At 44.4% G+C, this 26,331-nt stretch overlaps 2 protein-coding genes across 2 annotated transcripts in view; one reads left to right on the top strand and one right to left on the bottom strand.

The window, feature by feature from the left end:
* Positions 1–14,743, top strand: part of LOC144931638 (chymotrypsin-like elastase family member 2A) — a 36,513-nt gene extending 21,770 nt beyond the window's left edge. The window contains exons 2-9 of the mRNA XM_078855739.1: positions 9,366–9,517; positions 10,026–10,120; positions 10,586–10,683; positions 10,990–11,118; positions 11,836–11,972; positions 12,289–12,431; positions 13,194–13,346; positions 14,144–14,743. Coding sequence (XP_078711865.1) covers positions 9,478–9,517; positions 10,026–10,120; positions 10,586–10,683; positions 10,990–11,118; positions 11,836–11,972; positions 12,289–12,431; positions 13,194–13,346; positions 14,144–14,248 — 900 coding nt within the window. The 5' untranslated portion in view covers positions 9,366–9,477 and the 3' untranslated portion in view covers positions 14,249–14,743. The remainder of the gene's footprint in view (positions 1–9,365; positions 9,518–10,025; positions 10,121–10,585; positions 10,684–10,989; positions 11,119–11,835; positions 11,973–12,288; positions 12,432–13,193; positions 13,347–14,143) is intronic.
* A 4,505-nt stretch (positions 14,744–19,248) lies between these two features.
* On the bottom strand, positions 19,249–25,365 carry LOC144931637 (chymotrypsin-like elastase family member 2A). Its single transcript, XM_078855738.1, has 8 exons — positions 25,276–25,365; positions 24,526–24,620; positions 23,359–23,456; positions 22,943–23,071; positions 21,990–22,126; positions 21,503–21,645; positions 20,746–20,898; positions 19,249–20,161 (listed from the first exon to the last, which is right to left on the bottom strand). The coding sequence occupies exons 1-8, from the start codon at positions 25,313–25,315 to the stop codon at positions 20,057–20,059; spliced, it is 900 nt and encodes a 299-aa protein (XP_078711864.1). The 5' UTR covers positions 25,316–25,365; the 3' UTR covers positions 19,249–20,056.
* Between the last annotated feature and the right edge of the window lie 966 nt (positions 25,366–26,331).

Here is a 26,331-nt window from a genome sequence, read left to right as displayed (position 1 = left end):
TGAGGCTGAGTCTACCTCGGGAAGGTCCAGGACCAGTTCAAATAATCGTGACTGGTGTTGGCAATGATTATTTTTGTAATCCACAATGAGGTGGATAAACTTAAGCCATTTACGCACTCGAGATTATTTACCAGTACATCAATGCACATATATACATAACATAGGTGGAGCAACACATTCTTCCTGTTATATCCAATATTACAGATTGAAGAGTGGACATTTTATTGCAATATCAATGCTCATCTCAATTTTCTCTGGTGTTCGCCCCCCCCCCCCAGCTGCACAAAATCCCGAGTCCCATTAAACATTCTGCAAGAGTCTGATTGTCTTACTGTGGATGCCACAATAACCTAGAACTCGTTTAGTCCATCTCTCCATACAAAAGCATAGGCTTGGTTAAAGTCTAAAAAACAAATGCAAAGCACCTATACAAATTTCCAGCTGTTCACTACGATCTGGCCAAGTGTAAGTAACAATGCGATGGCTACAACTGAGCCCTGCCAAAATACCCACACTGGGTTTTCCTCGTAAGTGAGCACATCCGTTTAGTTTATTCAGACGGGCAAGATGACTCCATGGCTCGCACGGTAACCACATTTCGAGTGCGAGTCAAGCACATCAAATCACAGAGCCTCTGCGACAGACGGTTCCCGACTGCAGGGCACGACTAATATCAACTACAATCATGAACGTTTGACATGTCAGGCAGGTATAAATTAAATAGGCAGATATAAATGCACGCCCGAACATACCAAAATCTCACAAAAATGCTTCCTGCATGTAAATTATCCTTTGTAATGAAATATATATATATACCTCCAGCACAAGAAATGCTTTCATCCTTTATACATGGAACTTGAAACAAAATATAATATTTGCATTGCCTGAGGTAGTTTCCGATACAAATAGTCAATCTCAAATATGCGTGCGAACAGGTTCCATGCACGTTTATATTTTTATAATTTGTATAATGCAGCTATAAAAATGCACGATGACCTACGGAGCTTTTTCCCCCCACAAATGTCCAGGAGAGGTAGGTCAGAAGTTACATAATGCAAGGCGGGGGGGGAGATCCTATTATCCTGCTTTATCCACTTACGTAATTTTATTTTCACACTAAAACTGGTTCGTGATGCCCTCTGGGGGGGGGGGGTGATTATGAAGAGGAGGCGTCCCGCACAATGTGACGATAGTACCGTGGGTTTGCGCCACGTGTGAACAGATATTCCCCAATGGCTGTCCCACGGCGTGGATGGTTCTCTCCAGGTTCTCCCGTTTCCTCCCACAAATAGCCACCCACTATGGGAATTTACCAAACACCCCGATGTTAGCAGGACCCTCCTTAAAAAGAGTACTGAGACTCAGTGAGACTTCCTAAGGTAAAGTTTATTATTAAAGTTCCTGTAACACATTCAGGCAATATCACCTGCTATGTGATCAGTTATATTTATTTCAGCGATGAAACAATAATAGGTTTTACCCTTTTGGCATTAGCAGGTGTTAAGATGTTCAAACACCAAGTAGACACCTATTGCAAGGCATCAATGCTGCATTAACCAAACGTACTTGTGGCAAAACATGCTCTTACAATATAGGCATTTTGTTTAAAACTGATCGGCCTACACCAGAGATGTCCTTCTGTATGGCCTTGTTTAACCAGTTTTAGACCACATATAGCCAACATGCGAAAAGTACAAATCGATCCTACACATTTATTTCAGCTTTATGTCTATCACTGGATGCAGGCCTCCTCATGCGGTGTCAGTCATGAGAAAGGTTTGAGCACGCAGTGTTTAGGAACTAGATGATGCAGCATTAAACTTGCGCATAGGCAGGAACATCAGCAAAGAAAAATCAGGTGATTATATCACAAATACCTTGTGATCACACAAGGAAATGAAGGTTCCTAGTTAATTTGCATATGTGAAGACATTCGTTTAATATAAAGTAATTTGAGTAGTGCACGTTTTTTTATTTCTCCGTAGCAACCTTGGAAATGTATGTTTAGTGGAATTAAATTGTAGTTTGCATAGATATATATTTTTTAACAGCCCGTTGTTAATATGCTGCTGGATGAGGGCCTCGCCACGCCATGGCAGTCATTGAGGGTTTTTTTAACCACACTTTGCCGGTCTGTGGTAGCAAGTGTCATCATACTGGTGGGGAGCGGAGTCGCAGTGGTTACGGCACTGCACTATGAATCCCGTGACCTGAGTTTAATTCCCGGCCATAACAAACATCACTGACGAGTGATATTCAAACAGATACTGAGCACCAATAACACTGACAAGCATGGTGAAGCATGGTCAGTCAGACAATGGGTTGACAAAAGGACTGTTAGTATTATTCAATATATAAATCGGACTTGTGTACTCAAACCGTGCACTAACTGGCAAGAGTTAGGCAAGAGTTAGGCGCGAGTGCAAGTGAACAGTAGTCAATACACTGACAAATGAAAATAGTTGTGAGATGAAGAGTACATGCCGGAGGCACGCTTGTTTATGTGAACCAATACATTGTCAATAAACAAATAAGGAGGGTGTTTTTATTAATCGAAGATATATGCATGTCTCTTAACAGATTCCAAAGTGAGCGAGGCATTGCCCTGGTGTTTTAGCACAACAGTATGTTGTCCAGATTTTTCTACGATATCACATACCCCTCAAATAAAATATGGTGGTACCCTTGCTTGCATGGCACAACCAGTCACTGTGTTACCCTTTGAGAAAATGACTACTTGTAACGATTAACTTTTTTAAAATTTTACCAGGTAAAGCACACTGAGCAATATATCTCTTTTTCACAAGTGACCTGGCCACAAATGATAGCTGAACGAAGTTGCTTATGTGGAAATCTATAGCAGCCAAATACTTTAACCCCATGGATAAAAATCCAGGCGACCACGGGGAGAGCATGCAAACTCCAAATATACAGGCGTCAGGGTCTAGATCGAACTCAAGACCTCCTGTATACCGAGCGAGGTAGTTAACATCTGGCCACTGTGGCGAGTACTGTCCCACTTTGCTTAAAAGCCTACATATGCCTTCCAGCAATCCTAACACACGTTTTACACATCATACTATTCTCCTATGTAACATATGGAGCAATCAATTTCACAATATTTATACAATAGTTGAGCAGAGAGAAAGAGATGCAGGTGAAATATGTGGCGTGTCTATAATTATCTCGTGTAAGGCACGAGACTCACGTACAGAGCCAAACTAAGGCAGCTTTAATATTCTCGGGGTTCACTATCAATATCTGAGTCTCGTAACGGCAGCCTGAGGAGTGGGAACCGTGGGCAACGGCTGTTAAAACATGGCGCAAGCTTCAGTCTTATTGCCTCCTTTTAGAATGTCGCCCGCCAGAGGGCGACACAGATAAACGGATGTGGCGAAATTGCAACGCGGTCGTGATTTCAAGACACAAACAAGATATTTCTTCGTTAATATTGACTTCGTTTTGGTCATATCGCGTGAGTACAAACACAGATATTGATTGTTTAAGCACACCGGAATGTTGAAGCGCAATGCACAACATTTGACAATTAGTTTTCAAAGTTTTCGCTGGTTATCACATCCAGCATCACAGAGCGATTACTCAGAGTTGAACTCCTGCAGGAGATGTGTCTGTGGTGTAGAGTTTCTAGTCATTTGCAGCTTTGAACTTTTCAGGTTTGTTTGGCGACGTATTCATGTTAAGGAGTTGACAACGCTGAGGTGTAGAGTCACAACAGCGAGTGCGTGATTCACTGCCCTGGTTCTTGAGCTGTAGAAATTTTAAGGAAAAAAAACAAGCTTTTTAATGCACACACTTTTATTTGCACCCAAAGTAGAATATAAATTATTTTGACTGCGGAATGAATCAAATTTGATGTGCTGTCCGACTGTTTTGTTGTACATACTGTAGAGTACACATTCATTTTGCCCGTAATCACGGAGCTGAAGCGTGCAGCGAGTGGTGACGATGAGAGTGTTGCGTCTGTGGCCCGGAGGAAGAGGGGGAGGGTGGGCTGAGCCCCCCCCCCCTTAGTTATTCTAACCAGCCCTCCCCACATCAACTCGTTGTCCTCGTCATCTAAACCGTTAATATTAAAGGTATGTAAAGTTAATATATGCTATTGTGTAATGTACTGTATTTTGTTCGGTGTTTAGTGAATAAATATGCAACTTAGTAAAGCTATGGTGAGCATGACAGCGGCCATGGTTCCCCCAAGCCCCTATTTCCCACAGGCCCCTACACTTTACCAACCGCGAGGGCTTTAAGGAACCTAACCCTCGCGGTTGGCAAGGGATTACTGTAGACCCTGGCTCATAAACAAAGTCAGAACTCGGGCTGATCTTTTGAACTTGATACTTTTAATGAGCGTGGCCGTCTTCCCAACGGGGTGGAGACGGACCTATCTCAGGGTAAAACTTTTACATCGAAACATAAATGTCGTTAGCTAATTAAACATTGAACTCCCTCGTTATATTCACAGCCACTATGCTGCTACATCAAGTAGTGGTAAATGCCTAAGTAGAGGCTAGCCAAACTTCATCCCTGTGGTATATAAACAGTACTGGCTGAAAGATCACCGACCAAGCATTGCAACACGGGCTTACCACAAGGTACACTTCATCATCCTTGCCCCAGGCAGCGTTGGATGTATCTTCAAGAATTATTCAGGGTGGCTATTTTCAAGAGTGACTCACAGTTTATCTCAGACTGTAACCAAATTAATAAATTGGTTGGGCTTACGCCTGATTAGGTCTCATATTGGAGCACGTTAAATACATGCAGTGTGCACTACTTCTTTAAACTCATTACGTGGCACTAACAATACACTCGTGAAGTCTCCACCAGAAACAATATTGATTACTCACAAGTTTTGTGTCTCAAGGGCTGCAAATATGATGGATTAACATAACATAATGGAGCTCAGCGTGGAGACTGCATCTTATGAAATAACTGGCCCTGCCTCTCCCTGGTTATGTGGCCAAGTCTCCGAATTAGGCTATCAATTCCATCCCTGTACATTCTGTCATTTAGTGCCAAAGAGTGCACATAATGGACAGAACAATTATTTTAAGGTGGCCTCACTTGGCACTTATATATTAAACAACTTGATATATATATCTGGCGCTTCAGCATCAGAACTACGACACATATCTGGATCTAGAACGCGTACATCATTCTTATACAATACTGCAAAGCTCCACAGGTTTACCACAGAAGTTCCACATGTTACAGCTATTTTACATATTCTTACATCTCCAGAGAACAGGAAGCAACAAGATCACTGTTCTTCTAATTTGCACTAATGATCTGAATACCAGTGTAATGCGTCACTCACTAAACAATGCTCGTGTGTGCATTGCCATTCGATATTAGCATGGTCGACAGAGGACCGCACTCACATTTAGAATGTTAGCAGTGGTTAGCGCATTGCACTATGGACCCAGTGGAACTGAGTTTGATTCTCAGCCACTGCTAACATCAGCGGAGGGTCCAGTGTGAACCAGTCCTGGACCCCTCTGCTTCTCCAGCCTGCACTGACTAACGTGGCAAATATAATCTAACTACGACTGATACGGCACAGGGAAGCCTTCATTCAGCAATCGATTGACCAAGGGCTGTAGTTACATATTAATTCCACCAAAATTTAATTTCTTCCAAGGTAGCTATAAATAAAACCACACTTGTCCTAACCTCCACACATGTCTTGGGTTTCCATGCCATTGCTTAGTTCTAAACATTTCAAAAGGGACATTTCCACACACATGCAAATTTGCACACGAGGAACCACTATGTTTCTGAGTCAATTTCATTGTGATAACGCTCTCTGCTCTGATGGTGTTGCACACGCTCAGGTTTCAGGCTGCCCTATCTTGTTCATAATGTCCCATCTATGTTTTCCAAGTAATTTGCATGCATTCACTTGGATGACGTATTTTCGCTTGGCCAGATGCCGGAAGATGTAGAGGGGGAGGAAGTGGAGAAACGGTCAGCTCTTCACATATTGAAACAACGCACCAAACACCATCTGACATTTAATAAGAATCTCCAACAGATTACATTCATAATTAATGTGTAATAGCGACCTGTAGAAATGTATGCAATGAAAAAAAGAAATCTAAATCAAGTCATAAACAGTTGGGCAGTGCTCTTCTTTGGCAGTCCCGATCCACGAGTGGAAATTCCACATTGCTGCCGTGGGGAGCCAGACTCCCCTGAGTGCATCAACTGTTGACTGTACACAAAGTTTTGCAAATTTAATTAACCCAGAAAGGATCATGGGCTGAGCCGATCCCTGATCTTTAAAACAAATAAAATAGCAAGGGGAGTGGTTACAATGTGTTCAAGATGCTGCAGAAGTTGTAAAACATGGATCAACTCAGTCCTTTGCACTGGATGTGAGTTGGTAGAAAATGTTAATGTGAAACATTGTTCATATCTTTGAAGTGGTAACACATTTCGTAGCCTCTGTATTTGCCAGAATTATTAATCAATTATGTTACAATCTGTAATTATGTAAGTTCTAGTGGTATACATTTTGTTATTACAAGAACGGCAGCTGAAATTGAGAATAACTGAACAGGAATTTGGTGTTTTGATATATTATCAATGCACTCACAATTCGGCAACATAGGACAACATTTAATATTTTAGTTTCAGAGATTGAGAATTTCGCAAATCAAAAGAACAAACAAGAGCAAAGACTCAATCAATTTTTGGGGGTGGTGGGGGGGGGTAATGACCAAGATTTGAACTTGCGATCTGCGATTCAACTAATAGGCAATACAATAACCTGCTTTTTAAACACAAAAGATGAAAAAATACACTTGCGATGTATGATATTTCCAGTAAATCAAGGTTGTAATACATAATTTAGCCACAATAGCATTCGTAAGCATCAAGGCTCTTTCCAGTTGGATGCTGCTTGGGTTGTTTGGCTAATTTCTTTTACAGAATGTTTGAAGATAGGAGGAGGCTGGAGTACTCGGAGAAAACTCACACGTAAAAGGGGATAACAATGCAAAATTTGGACAGATACATTAGGCCAGCGACTTTCTTGCTACAATGCCACCTTCAGGTCATCTTTCCAAAATGTATCTCGTTATACAATGATCGTTTGTGATTAAAAACGTGATTTGTAACTTTCATGCTTACACATGTATTAATAGTTAAATTTAATGGGCAATTTTATTGATGTGATCTCGGACTGTTTAAGCTGTTGTTTTGCTGCCTTGCCCAAGTTTGGGAACTGGTGTACTTGTGCAACTTGGACGTATATACTTTATCTATTTTACGTATACATTTGTCGTGATTTACTTACCTTTCTTATAATTTGCACTCCTATCGTTGTTTTTATTGTTTGTTGTTGTAACTTTCTGACCCACCTATACTGAAAATATATGAAAAAGAGCTTCATAGATCATCGGATTTCTCCAGGATAAATATAGACTCTGATGCTGATCATTAAACTGGTCAGAGTACTACCGTTGTGTGAAAAAGATTAGAGTCAAGGAAGCAAATGTTAACAAAGGAAGTTGAATATTCTAGACTAGGACAGAGAGGTTATTATGAATACCAGTGAGGGGTTAGAGGATGTGGCCTCAAATGAACCAAGTTTGCCTGAGGACAATGGCGAAACAGTTTTGAAAGACATGATGGGTGATGCCTTTTAGAAAACTCTATCACATCAATACCTGCTCGAGTGCAGAAATTAGCTGGTTCAAATCAAACATTTCTATGCATAGCAAAAATAACTCCAATGTAATATTTCTGGAGAGACTTGGAAAAGTACTGTCATTGACTACTTGCTGAGGCCAGGATGACACACGAGAGTGGGGTATGGATAGAAACGCGTACACACCTGGCCACTTTTGTCTTCCTATAATTTGGCCATTCATGACTTCGCCACGCAAGAGACGATTGTGGTCAATTCCGTTAATGCCACCGCAGCTCACAATGCTTGCTACCTTCTGCTAGATCACCTAAATGTCACACAGCTGACTCTACACATAACCGTCAAAGTCCAATTTAACATTTTCATTATCATCATCACCACCATCTGGAATTAGGTTTCAGGTCTATCCCTGGGTCGCCGACCTCTGGGTGCCAAGCCGACGTATCTCCCAGCTTAAACAAGTGTCTGGTAATGTTTACCTCAATTGGTGACCGCTTCTACACACGGTCCTGTAAATCCATCTCACCAGTCGCTCAATGAATCTACCAGTCTCGTGGTACTCATTTTATCAACCAGAGAGGAGATAATTAGCTCAATCAGCCACCAACCAGGATTTTGAGTTTGCCACCATCTGATATCGACTGTGAACTTTTTAAAGATTGATGGTAGTTTTTCAAGAATGATACCACTTCTGGTATATATGGAACTTTCCAACACAGCTTTTTTAAGCCCGGAAAAAATACTAAATAGAGGAAAACCCTGCCCAACGTGTGTTAGTCGAACGCGTGTTTCGTTTACACACGGTTTACAAAATTAAGTCAGTTCTACAAAACACGGGGGTGATGTTTTGACAATACACACTGCTACGATGATAATTTCCGCGTTGAAAAGTAATGCCAGGAGAGTATTACATCGTACTCTTAAGTTTTTTCGAAAAATCCTTGCAGTCACGAAAGCTTCAAATCTAGCAGTGTTTACATCGGTTGGAATTTGTGAAGGCAACGACTATGAGAACGGTTTATTTACCGTGTATGTTTTGTGTGTGTGTTTTTGTATAATAATGTAACACACTCAACACACACAGCAGCAAAACACAAATGCTCACAATGCCGCATGCATCTCGTTGTCCACCTCGCGCTCCACTCGTTGCTTTGGGCGACACTCCTCTGACCTCCATTGTTGTTGGAGGGCAACTGCCTCCAACTCTCCAGTCGTGTCCCTCATGAGCCTCCTCCGCAGTCATCGGCTAGTCTGATCAGCTCTACATCCTCCTATACAGTATTAGTCCATAATTTATCTACCCGTGCCATGCTCTTTTAGCCTCCTCTATCCAGCCAAGCAGAAGTTGCTTGGGTATGTAGTGGATGGGCATGTGGGCTTCATAATCCAGCCAACGCAGCCTTACATGCCTAAGGAGCTCATTTATGGGAGTGACCAGATCTGTCAACCATCGGTCAGCTCCAGGTATCGCACTATAACCTAACCGATACAAAAATCTGTCCTTAAATTTGGTTTGGTATTGTCAGCAGGATAAACAATATATCCCTTACTGCTCACCAATACAGAAAAAGAACACCTAATTTTCATGTTGAAAAAAAAATATCTGAATTTGTAATTTGCATGCCAACTTGATTTGGACAGTTTTGCAGATAGGGAAGTATTCTGATTGCAATCTGAGGGTTCACGTGGACAGCAGATTCTGTATAAAAACCAAGACGGCCCAAAGTGAGACACGGCAGTGGAAAGGAAACACTGGTGCACAAGACGCTCCAAGTCTTCAATCAACTCCAGTTCTTCGATCAGCCATGCTCGCCTTTCTCGTCTGCGCTGCTCTGCTGGTTGGTGGTGAGTGATTGCCATGCACACATTTATTTTAGTAGAGTGATCACTCTAGCTTCTTCAGGAACTGGACTTAGTTATAGAAGAGGTTGCTAGTACATGGAATAAAACATGACACAAAATGCATAAGGACCAACCCAAAAACACATCACAATTATTGTGTGTGTACTATAGTGTGTATGCACATGGAAGAGGTAGTGGAGCGCTTAGCGTCCTGTGATACTAACCCGGCGACCCGAGTTCAATGACCGCTCACGACCAACACCAGTGACGATTATCAAGGTCGGGCTTGGGCCTCGCCTAGGTCGAGTCAACCACAAATGAGTACCTGCCACAATGTGTAAACATCGCCACTCGGAAAACAAATGCGGTTGGGCGTGGTGCTGGCTACCCACCCCTTCGTGTGCCGCAACCGGTCTTCATAGGTGCTCATTAACTGCACTTGCCCCAACATTTCGTTAAGGCTATACGGGGATCTTTGTTTTTGTATCGCGTGTCCTTTTATTTCTCACAGCTGAGGTGTCTGCTCAGAGCTGTGGGATTGCAGCGTATTCCCAGATCCGCGTGGTGAACGGCGTGGAGGCTCGCGCTAACTCCTGGCCTTGGCAGGTAAAGCCAGAGGCTGAATAACAGCCATCACAGCCACACGATGCATTGTCAGTCGATCACAGTGCAGCAGCATCCATTGTTCTAAATGCCACGTGGAGGACATCATCCAGCAGTGCACTGGCAAAACGGCTGCATGTGTGCATCATGAAATGTTCAGATCTTCCACTCTTCTCAATGACATTGAATCAGTGATTATAATGGGATAGTGGAAGCGCAGTGATTTATGCACCGTGCAACGAACCATGCTACATGTTTTACATTCCCAGCGACTGCTAATATTAGTAGGGAGTGAAATCCATACCAGTCCCAGATTCCACCCCTTCACAACCAGCTGTGACTAGGATTGTGAGGCCTGATCAAATGGTCAGTGGATTGACGAAAGGGCTGAGTTAGTACTGTATTGCAAGATTTAGAAATTGGAGAAAAAACCGTAACTACCACCACTTTTCTGCGTGTGCATTGCAGGCGCTCGTGCAGAGGTACTCTGGAGGAAGATGGGTCAACTACTGCGGAGGAACCCTCATTGATAGTCAATGGGTGCTCACCTCTGCGAGCTGCTACACGTGAGTCACGGCACCAGTGGCGTCGCTTTTGTGTGTGCAGGCGGTGCAACTGCACCGGGTCCCAGGTGTTGTAGAGTATTTTCCTGTACCACATTGTGGACACCAAAGTTTGAGCAATGTATCTTGGGAGCAAGGAGGCGGCCTCTATCAATGACATTTACACGATGCAGCAATGTGGCAGTGAAAATACCATGATGTAACTCGCACCATTTCTGTTTATTAATTCCTCACTGCAATGTTTACAGGTGTAAGTGATTACGACCGCCCGTCGCTCTGTTATCTCCCCACATTCACCACAACGTGCAGGAGTGGCTACAGCTACAGGGTGGTGCTGGGAAAACACAGTGTGTCCACAACCGAGTCTGGGCAAGTCACACCTGCATTGAGCCTGATCGCCTGGCATAGCTACTGGAATCCCAGCATCCCGGCCAATGGGTGAGACTGCACACGGGCGCACTGTTTCCGTGACACTATGACATTACGAGTTGCAATAGACAGATACATATCCATATATATACAAACATGTACAGATACATTCTACAAAGACGCAAAGAGACAGACATTTATTTTCCCTCTCGAAGCACGTCACTGACACTGCCTTTCAGTAAAACAAAGTATAATTGGAATGTCAGGCAATGATGAATTATATAACACTAAATGTTACTTTTGAAGAATAATTTTTCTTCAGAAGTAACATTTAGTGTTATAAGGCAGTGTTAATGACAAGGCGATGAGATGTCTTGATTTGTGCTTACGCACTGCTTCCAGGCCATGCCCATTCTGTGTTTGAAAAGATACAGACAGTTGAGACACAATGCTATTGCTTCATCTCATACAATGCTTACGATACAATAACTAAAACATACAGTAGAACTCATGTATTTGACCCTATTACTCATGGCTCCATTATCTACAGAAGCTGTATTGTCCACAATACGTCTTATTACCTGTGGTCCTATTCTTCCCATTATTCATGAATCTGTCCCCACAAATAAGTGCAGAGTCAAATCATGGATAACTCCACGAAATATATCCCCCACATCACCCGGGTTAAGGGGAGTTCTCCTGTGCACAGCGCTGAATCCCTATTGCTTGTTGTATGTTCGGTGTTGAGCGTCACATCACGACTGCCCCTGTCTCGATCCCCCACAGGTACGACATCGCCATGTTCAAGATTGCGTCGCCCGTGGCTCTCTCCAGCAAGGTGCGCCCGGCCTGCCTGCCCAGCGCCAACCAGATCCTGCCCAACAACTACCCGTGCTACGTCACGGGCTGGGGATCCCTTTCCAGTAAGTAACGTTCACTCCCTGTCAATGAAACAAGAGGAGATAGAGTTTTGGGGAGTGCTTAAAATCCAACGTTTGAATTGCCCCTGCAGTTTGACTCGGCCCTTAATCTTTCTAGGGTTGACACAATGAACACAACTCTGCATAGAGTCAACAGTGAGAAGTAGTCTGTCAGTAGGGTGGCGGTGTTGCTATGTGGCTTTTCCCTTTTGAGCACGGAGAGATGGACGGTTCGATAGGGGAGTGCCTGTTAACGCCACCAAACTCCGATGCTTTCACCAACGCTCTTCATCTCCACGTTGTCTGTGCGCGTGAGCAGCCAGCGGCCCCTTCCCCAGCGAGCTGCAGCAAGCCAGCCTGCCCGTGGTGGACTACGCGACGTGCAGCCAGGCCAGCTGGTGGGGGAGCAGCCTGAAGAGCAGCGTGATCTGCGCGGGGGGCAGCACCCGCTCTGCGTGCTATGTGCGTACGGAGCGCAACGATAGCCAACCCGCTTCAATTCATTAAGTAAAATTTCCAATGGGAATATTTGAGGAAGGCCATAACGGTAGTTTGCTATACTTGCATTTTTCAAATATTTACTATGCACCCTCCGCATCAACATTCAATAACCCAGTTATTTGGCGATGCTATGTTGGTAGTGGTGCACAAGCATAAATGACTACAAGCTCCACACATTCGTCAATAAATCTACCTATATATCTAATTATTTACAATTTAGTTGCAGTTTTTTTGTATAACTAATAGTAAATTCAAATTTGACGGTTTTATTCACGTACATTAAGAGAGTTACTCAAAATAAAATCCAGATATTAAGAGGATGACATGAATTAAATATGGTAGATAAACTAATACTGTAGCCAACATGTCCCTCCCAAATCGTGCCATGTGCATGGAAAAAACAAAGGCAGCATAGTAGAGTTGGGGGACGGGAGGGATCAGGCCTTGGCATTCTGCGATATCTCTCTGTTACTTAGCACCATGGCTCTGAAGCACACTTGACGAGTGTTGGCTCACGCAGACACCTGTTACTACAGGAGCTCAAAACTTTTGGACAGGAGCTCGATGCCCACACTCTTACAAAGCCAAACGCATGCTAGCAAAGACACACAAGTTTGGAGAGGCATGGTGGCATTTGCTATCACAGCCACCCACTCCCATAATCCAATTCTTCTTGATCCAATGTTAACGTGAGGCATTGCTGTACTCTGCTATGCACCACAGGGTGATGGAGGTGGCCCACTGAACTGCCAGCGGTCGGACAATGCCTGGGTGGTGCAGGGAATCACCAGCTACGTCTCATCTCTGGGCTGCAACGCGATTCGCAAGCCCACCGTGTTCACCCGTGTGTCAGCCTACAACTCCTGGATCAGCAACGTGAGTGTTTAGGCTGCCACTGTCCAAGTTGTTAACATCATAAGGCTGTCACTATTAACATGTAATACTGTAGAAATATCATTGCCATAAACTATATGCAGTATAGTTCCAATTATTTTGCGGTGATGTGGAGAGTACATACTGCTAATGTATAAACAATTTGAACATTTCAGGGGATATGCATATGTGATTAACAACTGCATACACGTGAAGCAAATCTGCTATATGGGTCTATTTTAAAATATTATTCAATAGCTGAGACTAATTAGCCAAGTCTATAAATGCAACATACCTTACAACTCAAAAGATTGTGTCATCAAAGAGAGAAGATAATCGACGTTCTACTCTAAATATTAGGGTCAAAACAACGGCCAAAATCATGTAACTGTCAATGTAATTATTGCTATAACTCTTGTACATGTCAATATAATTGTCAATGTTGTCAATATCAATGTAAAGCTCAACTGGCTTACAATCTTCTAATTAGATTGATGATAATGGTCTGTTACCAAGACAGGCATTGAAAGTGGGCTCCAGTGGTTTGCAATCAAAAGGAAAAATTGTAAACCAGAAGTTGGAGCAAGATCATCGTAAAACTTGGGGGTCTAGGTATTAACTACAATATGAGAAGCGATGGCAAGGTGTGATGATGACAACTTTATCTTGATCGATCACAATGCAAAGGTGGGATTGGCATAAGGAATCAGGCTGGTATTGGCCAGGTATGATTGCTATCATATTTGTTTATCTGTAGGTACTGACGTTTAAACACCACACATTCTCTGTTTCTCCCGCAGGTCATGAGCGTGTACCGTGAAGCCCCAAAGCTCGCCAATGGAGAGCAGCGTGTCAACAGCGGAGCCAATGCCACAATTGCTGCATTCAGTCAGCCACAGGAGTAAAGCTCTTTACATCAATGCTACCACTAACCCTAGAATTACAGTTTCTTGCTACGGGTATTTAGTTTTAATATGGGACTGGGCATGTGAGGATAGGATGGGTGTTTCAATGTAGTGAGTTTGTGTGGTCACATTGCTATACATGTCATCATCTATGACTGACTCCATTTTGCATGAATACCAGTAGTTAGGCAGTTATCTTTATATTTGGTGACGAAAGAAAGTGGCAATAAATACAGCATGCATACTGGATCATAAAGTGCCATTTATATCACTTGAGAAGTTATTGATTGAATCTGAAATATTAGGATGAGGCCGAGGTAGCATGAGTTAAATTGCTTCCGTTGTCATAGTTTAGTAGGGAATGGAACATCATGTGTTATTGTGGGACGACAGCTGATTTAGGGCGATGCGATTTTGGCTTGGTGTAAATACAAATTGGAGTACAAATAAAGTATCTGGTTTGTTGAATTGACTGGTGGAAGTTATACCACATTAACCATACACATAATTACAGGATTCTTAGATTATTCTTTTGGCGTTCATCTGCATTGCTATGACACGTAAGGAAGACGGCTGCTTGTGTTGTAGCCGAAACGTCGTGAGAATTATTTTATTATGTTTTATTTTTATTATTTTATTACTTCCCTTCTACGTGACTTTACCGAAAGAACCAAGAAGAAATATAATCACACTTGAGTAATCTAGAAATAATACGCTTGTTCATGTGTGTGCGCCTGTCTTTAATGCATCACGATGACATCACGCGAGTTTTGGATGAGGTGAAGGGGTTGATGGGATCAGAGATGCAGGGGTGTTGAGAGGCGTATCAATGTCACGCCAGGATGGGGTGATGTTGTGAGGAGGCAGGGTGATGATGTCACGAGATGTCGAGGGACCAAATGGAGATCATGTCATCACGAGACCTTAGGTTGGTTGGATTTTGTAGAGGGATCATAACGTCATGTGATACTAGTGAAGTTTAGGTTAAGTGTAATGACTCGGACAACTTGAACTGTAGAGTTTTATTTATTTATTATTTAGGGTGCTTCATGCAGGTAACTTGAACGTGGACAGGGAAAGCACAGCTAACTTGGACCAGGGATAGCACGCAAGTAGCGATGACATGAAGAAAGCGACGACGCGAAGATAGCGATGTGAAGACAGCAATGGCGTGAAGACAGTCGACCTGATCCCATGGCAGCCCCAAACCTTGCGTCTCGCATCCTTTTATTCCCGTTGTGGACCTCACTCCGCCCCGGCCATGTCCCCTTTCTCGAACCCTCTAGCCCATTCCCAAGCTTCCCGGATGGTTTTCGTGACCACTGGGCCACGTACTGTTCCTGAAACAGCACTGTCTCTACCCCCACACTGTCTCTGCCTCACCGCCCCCCCTTTTTGAAACACATCAGCCGTCTCGGCTCATAATGACAGTGTACCACGTGAGGGCCAAAGAACCGCATCAGTAATGAAAACTTTTACCCGATCTCCGCCGAATGTTAGGGTAGACGAACTGCATAAATAAACAACCCGACAACCGACGAACTCTAGGGCAGCCGAAGTGCATAAAATAACATGATGCCCGACGCTTTTTAGGATAAAAAAAACCCCGAATGTTGAAAAATAAAAAACCCGCCATGACCATGGGAGATCCGCTTAGCGGAATCCTAAACACTTTGACAGGGTCCTTGATGCCAGTCCATCGCTCTGGGTGGATTTTTGTGCCTCTCCAGGCAATGGGGGCTTGCACAAAAGCCTTGAAGGGGTAGGCTCATCCCTGGACTCTTCTGAGGAATTTGACTGGGCTCCAGCTAGTGGTCCATCACATGTGGCGGCTTCTGAAGGTTCCCCAGGCTTTAGGGAATTGGAAACTGTGGATGGAACAACGCATTTTCCTGAGGCACAAGTTCCTTGGCCGATTTCCCCGGCTCGTTGAACACACCAGACATTGGCCACACAGGGCTTGGGGTGAGCTGTCAACAGAGGGCTGAACATATGGTTTCAGGCGCGATGGGTGAACAACCCAATGGCAGCGTCCCACCTGAATTCTCACACACTGAAGCCTCCTGACGTCCTCCACCTCGCGGGGACCTTGCCATGGCCGATGTAACTTGGGGGGGCGTACCCAGCAACACCTGAGGACAGTATAACGAGGCCCTGTCCCCGATTGCCCATGGAAGCACGTGCTCACGTCATTAGAAGCTTGCATCTTGGCAGTGTTTTCTCTGGCCGCTTCGCGAGCTTCAGAGAGACGACGCAGAATCACCTGTAGGGGAACGGGCATCACTGCTTTCTTCCTAACCGAGCCTGATACCTAATTGTGCATCAATGGGGGGTTCCTTTTCCCACTCGTACATGAGAAAAAACAGGGAGAATCCCGTAGAAGCATGTGGGGCCATCCTGTACGCTGCCAAACTCCCGGAACGTCCAAATCTCAATCTGTCTGTGCGTCATTAACTGCCTGACAGAGCATAGATGTTAAGTTTCTGTGCAAGCGTTCCACCACACCATCCGTTTGGGGATGGTTTTGCGACGTTCTGATCTTTTTTGTGCCCGGCACGTCGCATGCTTTGCGCAGCACCTTGGACGAGAAATTTCGCCTTAATCCATGAGAATCTGCTCGGGGGCCCTTTTTTCCATCACATAGCCATGCAAAAATGCATCGGCTATGGATGCAGCCATTGGACACTGGAAAAAATACTGAACCCCAACTAGGAAAAATGTATTCCCCTTTTGTGTAGCTGGACAGGGTCCAATGATGTCAAACGCAACCAATTTGTTAATGTGGGACACCGTGATGGACAATAAATGGTGTTTGAGATTTTTGTGATGGCGGCTTGTGGCGCACGCATATGTGCAACCTTTGATCAAATGAAAGACATCGTTTGACATTCCCGGCCAATGAAAGTCTTTTGCATGGTTAAAAAAAGTTTTCAAATGCCCAAGGTGCATCAACTTATCTTCATGCACTGCCCACATTAATCTACCTCGCAGGGAGGTGGGGACCACAATACACAGACGGTGCGATGCCTCCTGCCACCTCATCAGCCCACCTTCCCGAAGGACAAACTGTGAGACTCCCTTAGGCCCGGGGTTCTTGTAGTCAGTTTCTGTGCAGCACCGCACATTCAACAGGGAGAGATCCTCCATCTGTAGCTGGCCCCATTGGGCATGCATAAGGCCCAATGTGTAATCTCTATGTGCAACCGCCACAGCTGGTGGTGGGTCACTCAAAGCCGCTACGACCCCCGGTGACCCAGCCATAGGCTGTTTACACTGGCTCGCGCGCGACAAGCACGCGCAGCGTCTATTTCAGCGGCAAGCGGAATAATGCGTCGGCATTACAGTGCCCCACACGCCTGCGATGAACCACTCGAAATAATTCTCCTGGAGTATTTCAAACCAGCGTGAGAACTGTCCGGGAGGCTGGCCCACTCTCAGAGAGTACTCGAGTGCCACGTGGTGCATGCAGACTACAACGTCTCTGCCATAGAGAGAAGGCCTGTACTGTTGGACGAAGTACACCATGGCCAACAGTTCCCTGCGGGTGACACAGTACCACTGCTCACCGGTTGACAGGATGTGACTCCCGTATGCGATCACGCTTTCCACCACGATCTTCACCTGGGACAGGACAGGCCCTATGCCCATGTCACTAGCATCAGTGTCCAGTATGAACGTTAGGGAAACATCTGGGTAGTCAAGATGAGGCGCGTTGGAAAGGTGATTTCGCAACCATCGCAAACTGCGGATCAAATCTACGGTAATACAACGCAAACCCGACAAAACTGCGCACTTCACCCACCGACTTGGGGGTTGGCCAATCGCATATGGACGCCATTGTATCCGGATCCATCGCTATTCCATTAGCACTAACAATCTGGCACAAATATCACATCGAGGTCTGTAGCAAATGGCACTTGGCGGGTTTCATTTTCAGATTAGCCGACCGTACGCTGGAGAGTACTATCCGCAACCACTGCAAATGCTCCTCGAATGTGCAGCCAAACACGATGATGTCATCTAAGTTAATGAAGAAGGAGTCTCACTGCAGTCCTGCCAGCACCAACTCTATGAGTTTCTGGAAAGTCGCCGGTGCCAACTGCAATCCCATTGGGAGACAATTAAACTGGAACAGTCCCTGAGGCATTCAGAATTCCGTTTTCGGGCCTGGATGACTTAACCAAGGGATCCTGACAATAGGTCCCGACAATAGGTCCAATGTGGAGAAAATCTGAGCGCCCGACAATGCGTCCATGGAATCCTCCATATGTGTCAGCTGGGGAAGCGTCTTCTACTGAGACTTTGTTCAATTTACAGAAGTCGACGCAAAACTGTAAGCTGCCATCCTGCTTTTAATTATCAGCGAGTACGTGATGCATTGTTATAATCTTGTTTGAATTATCAGTAATGAGTGGTGAGTGACGAGAATTAGGTGAGTCATACATGTTCAGTCGTGTTTGGTGACTGGAAGTTGGAAGTGGAAGGAAGCAGCCTTCACGTGTTAAGTGAGAAATAACAACGAACACCATCAACACGGTGACTGAACGAGCTCTCAGTCTCCAGAGCAACGACACAAGCCACGCCAACGGCCCTGTTCATGGCCAAACAACGTGCCAGATAGATGATTACCTAGTGCCTTGTGGCGTGTTACTAGCCCCATCAACCCCTCGAGTGCCTTCAGAGGTACATGCTTACAGCACTTGCCCCAACATACTAAGGCTACATGGGCGATCTTTGGTCAGTGGTGAGTCTAGTGAATGTCGGTTTTTGGTGATTGGAAGATGAGTGGTGAGTGCTGAGTAAGGAGTGTTTGGTGGTGTCAGATGTCAGATGATTAGCACAGTTCGCTATGTATGGTGTTCGAAATAAGTTCAACATACGTACATGAATATACGTAAAGCAAGTTGTGAGTGCCTATAAGTTATGACTGCCAGGTGAGTGGTGTGTGGTAAATGTGCCAGGCAATGAAACAAACCAGATACTTTATTTTGTACTTTAAATGTTTATTTTACACCAACCCGAACATTCACGAATAACATTATCAATTTACAGTACAGTTTTGTTCATTCATAAACCAAATCGGACACATCAAGCATTATAAATCGAGTCTACAATTAATAGTGTACTGTATGTCCATTTTTATAGGGAAATGATGCTTTGAATATGACGTGGAGGCTAAAACAATTTTTTAAATTAACTCCACCAACCAATTGAGCTCTGTTTCTGGATCCTCTTTGTAATGCACACGCAACCAGATTATGCATGAGTCGGGAGCGTGAACACAACGCAGAACATCACACGGCCCCAGGTAATATTTGCCTGGTAGAGCATTATCAGATCCGGTACACTTGAGATTACATTATTTGGAAATCGAGTCGATAATTAGCTAATTATGGATTTGTAATTAGTCGTACCATACTACATATGCAATATTGTTTAACATTATGTCTTCACAAAGGGAGAACATTTTTAACTTACTATGAAAATGGCAGTTCTATTATGGATCTTTACTTTAAAAAGATTTTTTCAATTTGTATATTTAGCACTGGCGGTACAGTATGCATGCTGGTATGACAAAATGTATTTCTTGTCAAATTAGAAAGCTTATTGTTTAACGTCTAATATAAATGGCACATTGTTACAGTGTCATTAACACTGGTAATGTCTGGCATGGCCACACAAACTCACTGCATCAAACCACCCATCCTATGCTCACGTGCCCAGTCCCACATTAAAAAAGGCAATACCCGTAACAAGAAACTGTGATTCTAGTATTAGCGATAGCATTGATGTAAAGAGCATGATACTTTAAGCCTGCGGCTTCTTGAATGCAGCAATTGTGGCATTGACTCCGCTGTTGACGCTCTGCTCTCCCTCGGCGATCTTAGGAGCTTCACGGTACAAGCTCATGACCTGCGGAAGGAACGGGGAATGGGTGGTGTTTGAACGTCATTGCCTATAGATAAACGAACATGATAGCAATCATACCTGGCCGATACCAGCCACACCGATGACTCATGCAAATCCCACCTTTGTATTGTGATCGATAAAGAAAAGGACATCACACCTTGCCATCACTTATACTAGTGCACAGTCAACACTTGAGCGCCAAGGTTCACGAGTCTTATCACCATCTTGTGGTTTTCACATTTGGTTTCTGACCACTGAATTCCACTTTCAACACCTGCCTTGGTAACATGTTCATTTCAATCCTCCACATATGCCCCATCCATAAAACGTTTCCCTGATTAATTACAAGGTTCAAGGTTAAGTGACACCTACATAGCTATTTACAACAATATCAACATTAACAATGATAATGACACTTATAAGAGCAATAACAATAATCACATTGACAGTGACGTGTTATTGAAAATGCTTTTTACTGTAACATTTGTATGATAATGACAATGGCATTGCTACAGTAAGAGCATCAATATTGACATTGACAGCGCGATCATGGTAAGAACGTTGACATTGACAGCATTGGCACTCACGTTGCTGATCCAGCTGTTGTAGGCTGACACACGGGTGAACACGGTGGGCTTGCGGATTGTGTTGCAGCCCAGAGATGAGACGTAGCTGGTGATTCCCTGCACCACCCAGGCATTGTCTGACTGCTGGCAGTTCAGTGGGCCACCTCCATCACCCTATGATGCATAGAAGAGGATAGATATGCATCCACGTTAACTGGGTAAAGCATGCACGGGATATGGTGGCGGGTGCTGGTAAGGGTAAGTACAGGAGCTTGCAAACTTTTCAAATACACTTTATGACCGTGTTGCTAAGTAACGGAGTAAAATCACACAACCCTAAGGCCTGATTCAATATGCACCCTGTTTGGTCTGGCATTAATTTAGTCAATATTTGTATTCCTTCTGTTATTTATTGATTGAATGTAGTCATGCAAAAACTTAGTCTGAAGAATTTTAGTCAAATTTAAGTGTCACCGGATTTCATGTGGTCAATCTGTTAGTCTAGGCGACTAAAGCAGTCACACAATTTGTCCAGTCTGAGTTATTAATTATTGGGGTTGGATGTGCGCCGTCCCCCTCCGCTTCCCCAACATTACCAGGTCAACCAATCAGTGATCTTAGTGGTCACAGTCATCACCATGCTTGGTGATTGTTGTCCACTCATAGTCACTGTTGACTAAATTCAGATTTAAAATAAACATTGTGTTGATAACTATTCTCATTAGTAATTTCGTTAAATAATTGAGGCGGGTTGGCTCGCGTTGAACTCCATACGCACAGAGCACGCAGAGCGGGTGCTGCCCCCTGCACAGATCACGCTGCTCCTCAGGCTGCTCCCCCACCAGCTGGGCTGGCTGCACGTCGCGTAGTCCACCACGGGCAGGCTGGCCTGCTGCAGCGCGCTGGGGAAGGGGCCGCTGGCTGCTCACGCGCACAGACAATGTGGAAACGGAGAGCATTGGTGAAAGCATCGGGGTTGTGTGGCGTTCACAGGTGCTCCCCAAGCGAACCATTGGTGTCTCTATGTTCAATGTGCCAACGGCACATAGCATCACAGCCCACCTACTCGCAGGCTATTAACTCTATACAGAGTTGTGTTCATTTTGACGACAGAAAGATGAAGGGCTGAGTCAACCCTCTACTGTGATTTGTGACAGTTTCTCAGCCAAAATCATCTCGTAAAACTGGAGGGGCAATTGACGCATTGGGCTTAAATCACTTCCCATAACTGTAGCACCGATGGACACTGGGTGAACGGTACTCACTGTCGAGAGAACCCCATCCCGTGACGTAGCACGGGTAGTTGTTGGGCAGGATCTGGTTGGCGGTGGGCAGGCAGGCGAGGCGCACCTTGCTTGTGAGAGTCACGGGCGATGCAATCTTGAACATGGCGATGTCGTACCTGTGGGGGATCGAGATGGGCAGCGTGATGCAAGGCTCAACACCAGTAACGGACTGGGACAAAAAAATCGGCCCAGGCATTAGTAAACAAACCTGCCCAAATTATGGCTATTGACAATCATTTTTTTTAATGGGCTGTGGGACAAACTATATACGAGTAGCTAGATGTGCGATGTGACGTATTCATGTGATTTTGCCGTGCAATTTCATTGGCCCATTTGGGCAGATACAAAAAACAAATGGACTGGTGAAGAATAATCTTTTTGGCTGCCAAATATAGGATTTAATGCCAACTAAGCAATGGAGCTTAGACATTAGAGGTAAGAACATTTTTTTATTTTTACTCCGATCACATTTGCTATTTTTCCACACAAACCGGCTCACCTGCCCTCGGAATGGACCGGCCCACTGTGCATTTGCCCGGAATGCTGCCCTATGGCTAGTCTGGGCCTAATCCACATCCAACATACCCCATGCAATAGGGGTTCAGCGCTTTGCAGATAACTCTCCCCTAACCGTGGTGATGTGGGGGACCAATATCGCAGATGATATTATCTGCTATTTTACTCCTATTATTTATAGGAATAAAATTGCAGATAATCATGTATAATTGGAAGAATAGGGCCACGGATAATAGGAGTTTTTGCAGACCCTACAGTTCCTGTCTGTATGTCTCTGTATGCATGTCTGTTTCTCTACTTATAGTGTTTATATTTTGTCTGTTTGTCTAAATGACACTTTATGTTTGTATTTTTGTCTCTCCATGGCAATTCTGTCACGGTGTCACAAAAACCAGTGTGCCTGTTTGCGTTCTCACCCATTTGCTGGGATGCTGGGATTCCAGTAGGTATGCCAGACGGCCAGGCTCAATGGAGGGGTGATCTCCCCCGGCTCGGTTGTGGACACACTGTGCTTTCCCAACACCACCCTGTAGCTGTAGCCATTCCTGCACGTTGTGGTGGATGTGGGGAGATAACAGAGCAATGGGTGGTCTTAATCACTTAAATCTGTAAACATTTCAGTGAGGAAGTACTAAATAGAAATATTGCGATTTACTGCCACGTGGCATCGTGTGAAGGTAATTGATAGATGCCGCCTCCTTGTTGCCAAGATCGACTGCTCCATCCTTGGTGGCCACAATGTGGTACAGGAAAATACTGTACAGTACCTGGGCCACGGTGCAGTTGCACTGCCTGCACACATACTCGCGACTCCATTGGTGCCATGACTCACGTGAAGCAGCTCGCAGAGGTGAGCACCCATTGACGAGCAATGAGGGTTCCTCCACAGTAGTTGACCCATCTTCCTCCAGAGTACCTCTGCACGAGCGCCTGCAATGCAATCACAGCGAGATTGGTGGCGGTTACTGTTATTTGTCCAGGACTCCAATTACTATATCGAATAATACAGTCCTAACTTAGCCCTTGAGTCAATGCACAATGCTGATTAGAGCTGATTGCGAAGGGGTGTAATCCAGGACTGGTTCAGATATCACTCGCCACAGTTGCTGGAAATATAACCCATGTAGCCCGGTTCGTAGTGCAGTACGTAAACCACTGTGCCTCCGCTCTCCCAAAGTACAATTTAATTAAATCTGTGTTGTCCTGGTGTGTTCTGGGACTGTTTTGCTGTTGTTTTACTGCCTTTCCCAAGCATGGGAATTGAAGTACAAATGCAATATGAACTTCGAAACTTTATTAAAAATAATATTTATGTTTGAGGGACCCGACAGTGATGTGAAGGTATATTCCTCTCCTGGTATGCGGGAGGTCAGGGGTTCAAACCCAACCCTCACACTTGTACATTTGGAGTATGCATGTTCTCCCTGTGGTCGTGTGGATTTTATCCCTGGGTGCTCATGGTTATCCCTCCATATTTAAAAACTTACATCAATATTATTTTGCTGATATAAATTTTCGCATGATGGGCCACTTTGGTGAGCTATCATTTGTGGTCAGGACGTATCTAAAAAAGAAATAGTTCAGTGGGCTTTATCTGGTAAGATAAAACATATATTTTCGTTTAATTTATATATATTTTTTAAGTGATTTGTTTATCTTTCCTATACTTTGCACTCTTGTTGTGTTTTTGCGTTGTGTGTTGTTGTAACGTTCTGACCTGCCCCTACTGGACATCTGTGAAAAAGAGCTTCAAAGCGAATCGGATTTCTCCAATATAAAAACATTCTGATTCACATTCGGAATACAGTGACTGATTCAATGTCATTGGGAAGAGTGGAAGATCTGAAATTTTGATGTTGCATACATGCAGCCTTTTTATCAATGTACTGCTGGATGAGGGCCTCCACGTGGCATGTACAACAATAGATGCTGCTGCACTAAGATCGACTGACAATGCATCGTGTGGCTGTGATGGCTGTTATTCAGCCTCTGCCGTTACCTGCCAAGGCCAGGAGTTGGCGCGAGCCTCCACGCCGTTCACCACGCGGATCTGGGGATACGCTGCGATCCCACAGCTCTGAGCCGACACCTCAGCTGTGAGGAACAAAAGCACACACACGCATAAATGTTCTCAGGGGTGCAGCTCTGGGGTATGCAGCGTATGCGTCCCATATGGGCCCAGTCGGTCACAAGGAGTCCCGAATAAACAGACGAACAAGTATAACATGTTAAGAACAATTTTTTTAAATCTTTTTTACAAGCGGTCTACCATGGACCGAGCCCGATTCACGCTATCGTATCAATGGAGCATTCAGATTCGCGATCCACCACCTTTGAGGAAATCCTAGAGACCTATACCGATGGGCCGGCATGAAAGCAAGACTCATAACGCATGATAATTTCATTGTGAGTATTGTACCTTTACGTTTATTAATACTTTAACTGTGAGACTGTCTTCCTCTAAAACCCAATACACGGTGCAACTGAAATCATATCGAAACAGTGATAGCCTGCGTATTATTGCATACGGGTTAAAAACATCAGTAGCTGTTTCAGTGAGAGTCGGGAGAAAAGAGGGGGGTGTCCACCAGTCAATGAATGCGGACTGAAATAAAAGCGGAAGTGCCATACGAGCATCTTCTAGAACTAAGTCTAGTTCCTGAAGTAGCTCGAACGGTCGCTCCACTAAATGAAATGCGTGCATTGCAATCACTCAGCAGCTCAATGTGTCAGCAAGAGCAACACTCACCAGCAACCAGCAGAGCAGCACAGACGAGAAAGGCGAGCATGGTTGATCGATGACTTGGAGCTTCTTGAATGCTTGTAGTTTCTTGATCACTGCCGTGTCTCACTGCTGGGACCTCTTCGCTTTTATACAGAATCTGTTGCCCATGTGAGTCCTCCAGGGGCAAACAAAATAGGGAAGTCCAACTCTCAACCAAAACAGCATGCAAATATCAAATTATTTACGTTTCAAATTAAGGCGTGCCATCGTGTCTGATATTTAGGTGGGTGTCAGCAGGAGAGAAGTGGTGGAATTTAAAGTATTTTTAGGCGTATAAAACTTTTATAAATGATGCAGCATGTGCAAAAAGTTATATTTTTATGCAAAACACACGCTATGGGAGGATCGGAAGCTCTTATCCTGGTTGGTAGTTTTATAGGCAGATACCCCACACCACAGTATGGGGAATATCCATCACTGGCTTAGGCCCGCCAGGAGAAGTGAACACTGCCAAACACTGGTTGAACAGGGAGACACTTTTGTTTGGCTTTTAGTGATTTGAAATGTAATGCATTCATTTATTTTCCTTATTTTAAGCCCATTTTTTACATTATTAACCTTACTCTTTGGTTCTTTCGGTAAAGTCACGTAGGTAGGAAAGAAATATATATCACGACGTTTCGATCACAACACCAGCGATCGTCCTCATGTGGAAAAAAATATCCAGCACTACAACTGTTGAACCAAGTAGAACACAGTGAGAGAGCTTCTACAACAAGAGGTTATATATGTTGGCCAAGGGCAAGCAGGCGGGGTCCGAGCTGGGAAGCAGTCCCATCCCCGCACGCAAGCACATCAGTTGTGTTAATGGGGAGATTAGGGAGAGAGATTAGGGAGAGAGATAAGCATGTCAAAGTAAATGAGCTTCCATCGCCGCATAAGAGAACCACCGCAACGGTGGTCGCGCCAGTGAAACACACAACCCACCACACATCCAGAACCATCGATACATCGAGGCTAAGCGAGCAAATGTGGCCATGTTAGTGAGACAACAGCCCATTAATGCAGAGGCACCCAAAA

This window comes from Lampetra fluviatilis, chromosome 4, assembly GCF_964198595.1.
Source record: "Lampetra fluviatilis chromosome 4, kcLamFluv1.1, whole genome shotgun sequence".
In the NCBI taxonomy this organism is placed as follows: Eukaryota; Metazoa; Chordata; class Hyperoartia; order Petromyzontiformes; family Petromyzontidae; genus Lampetra; species Lampetra fluviatilis.
The sequence above is the reverse complement of the archived record's forward strand: the minus strand, read 5'-3'. Positions and strand labels throughout refer to the sequence as shown.

What these genes read in the sequence shown, in the direction of transcription:
- LOC144931637 (XM_078855738.1), bottom strand. Translation starts at nt 25,315, where the DNA reads ATGCTCGCCTTTCTCGTCTGTGCTGCTCTGCTGGTTGCTG. An exon ending in CCCAGCATCCCAGCAAATGG is followed by an intron (nt 22,127 to 22,942) that starts GTGAGAACGCAA and finishes GATCCCCCACAG; the next exon opens with GTACGACATCGCCATGTTCA. An exon ending in GGGATGGGGTTCTCTCGACA is followed by an intron (nt 21,646 to 21,989) that starts GTGAGTACCGTT and finishes GCGCGTGAGCAG; the next exon opens with CCAGCGGCCCCTTCCCCAGC.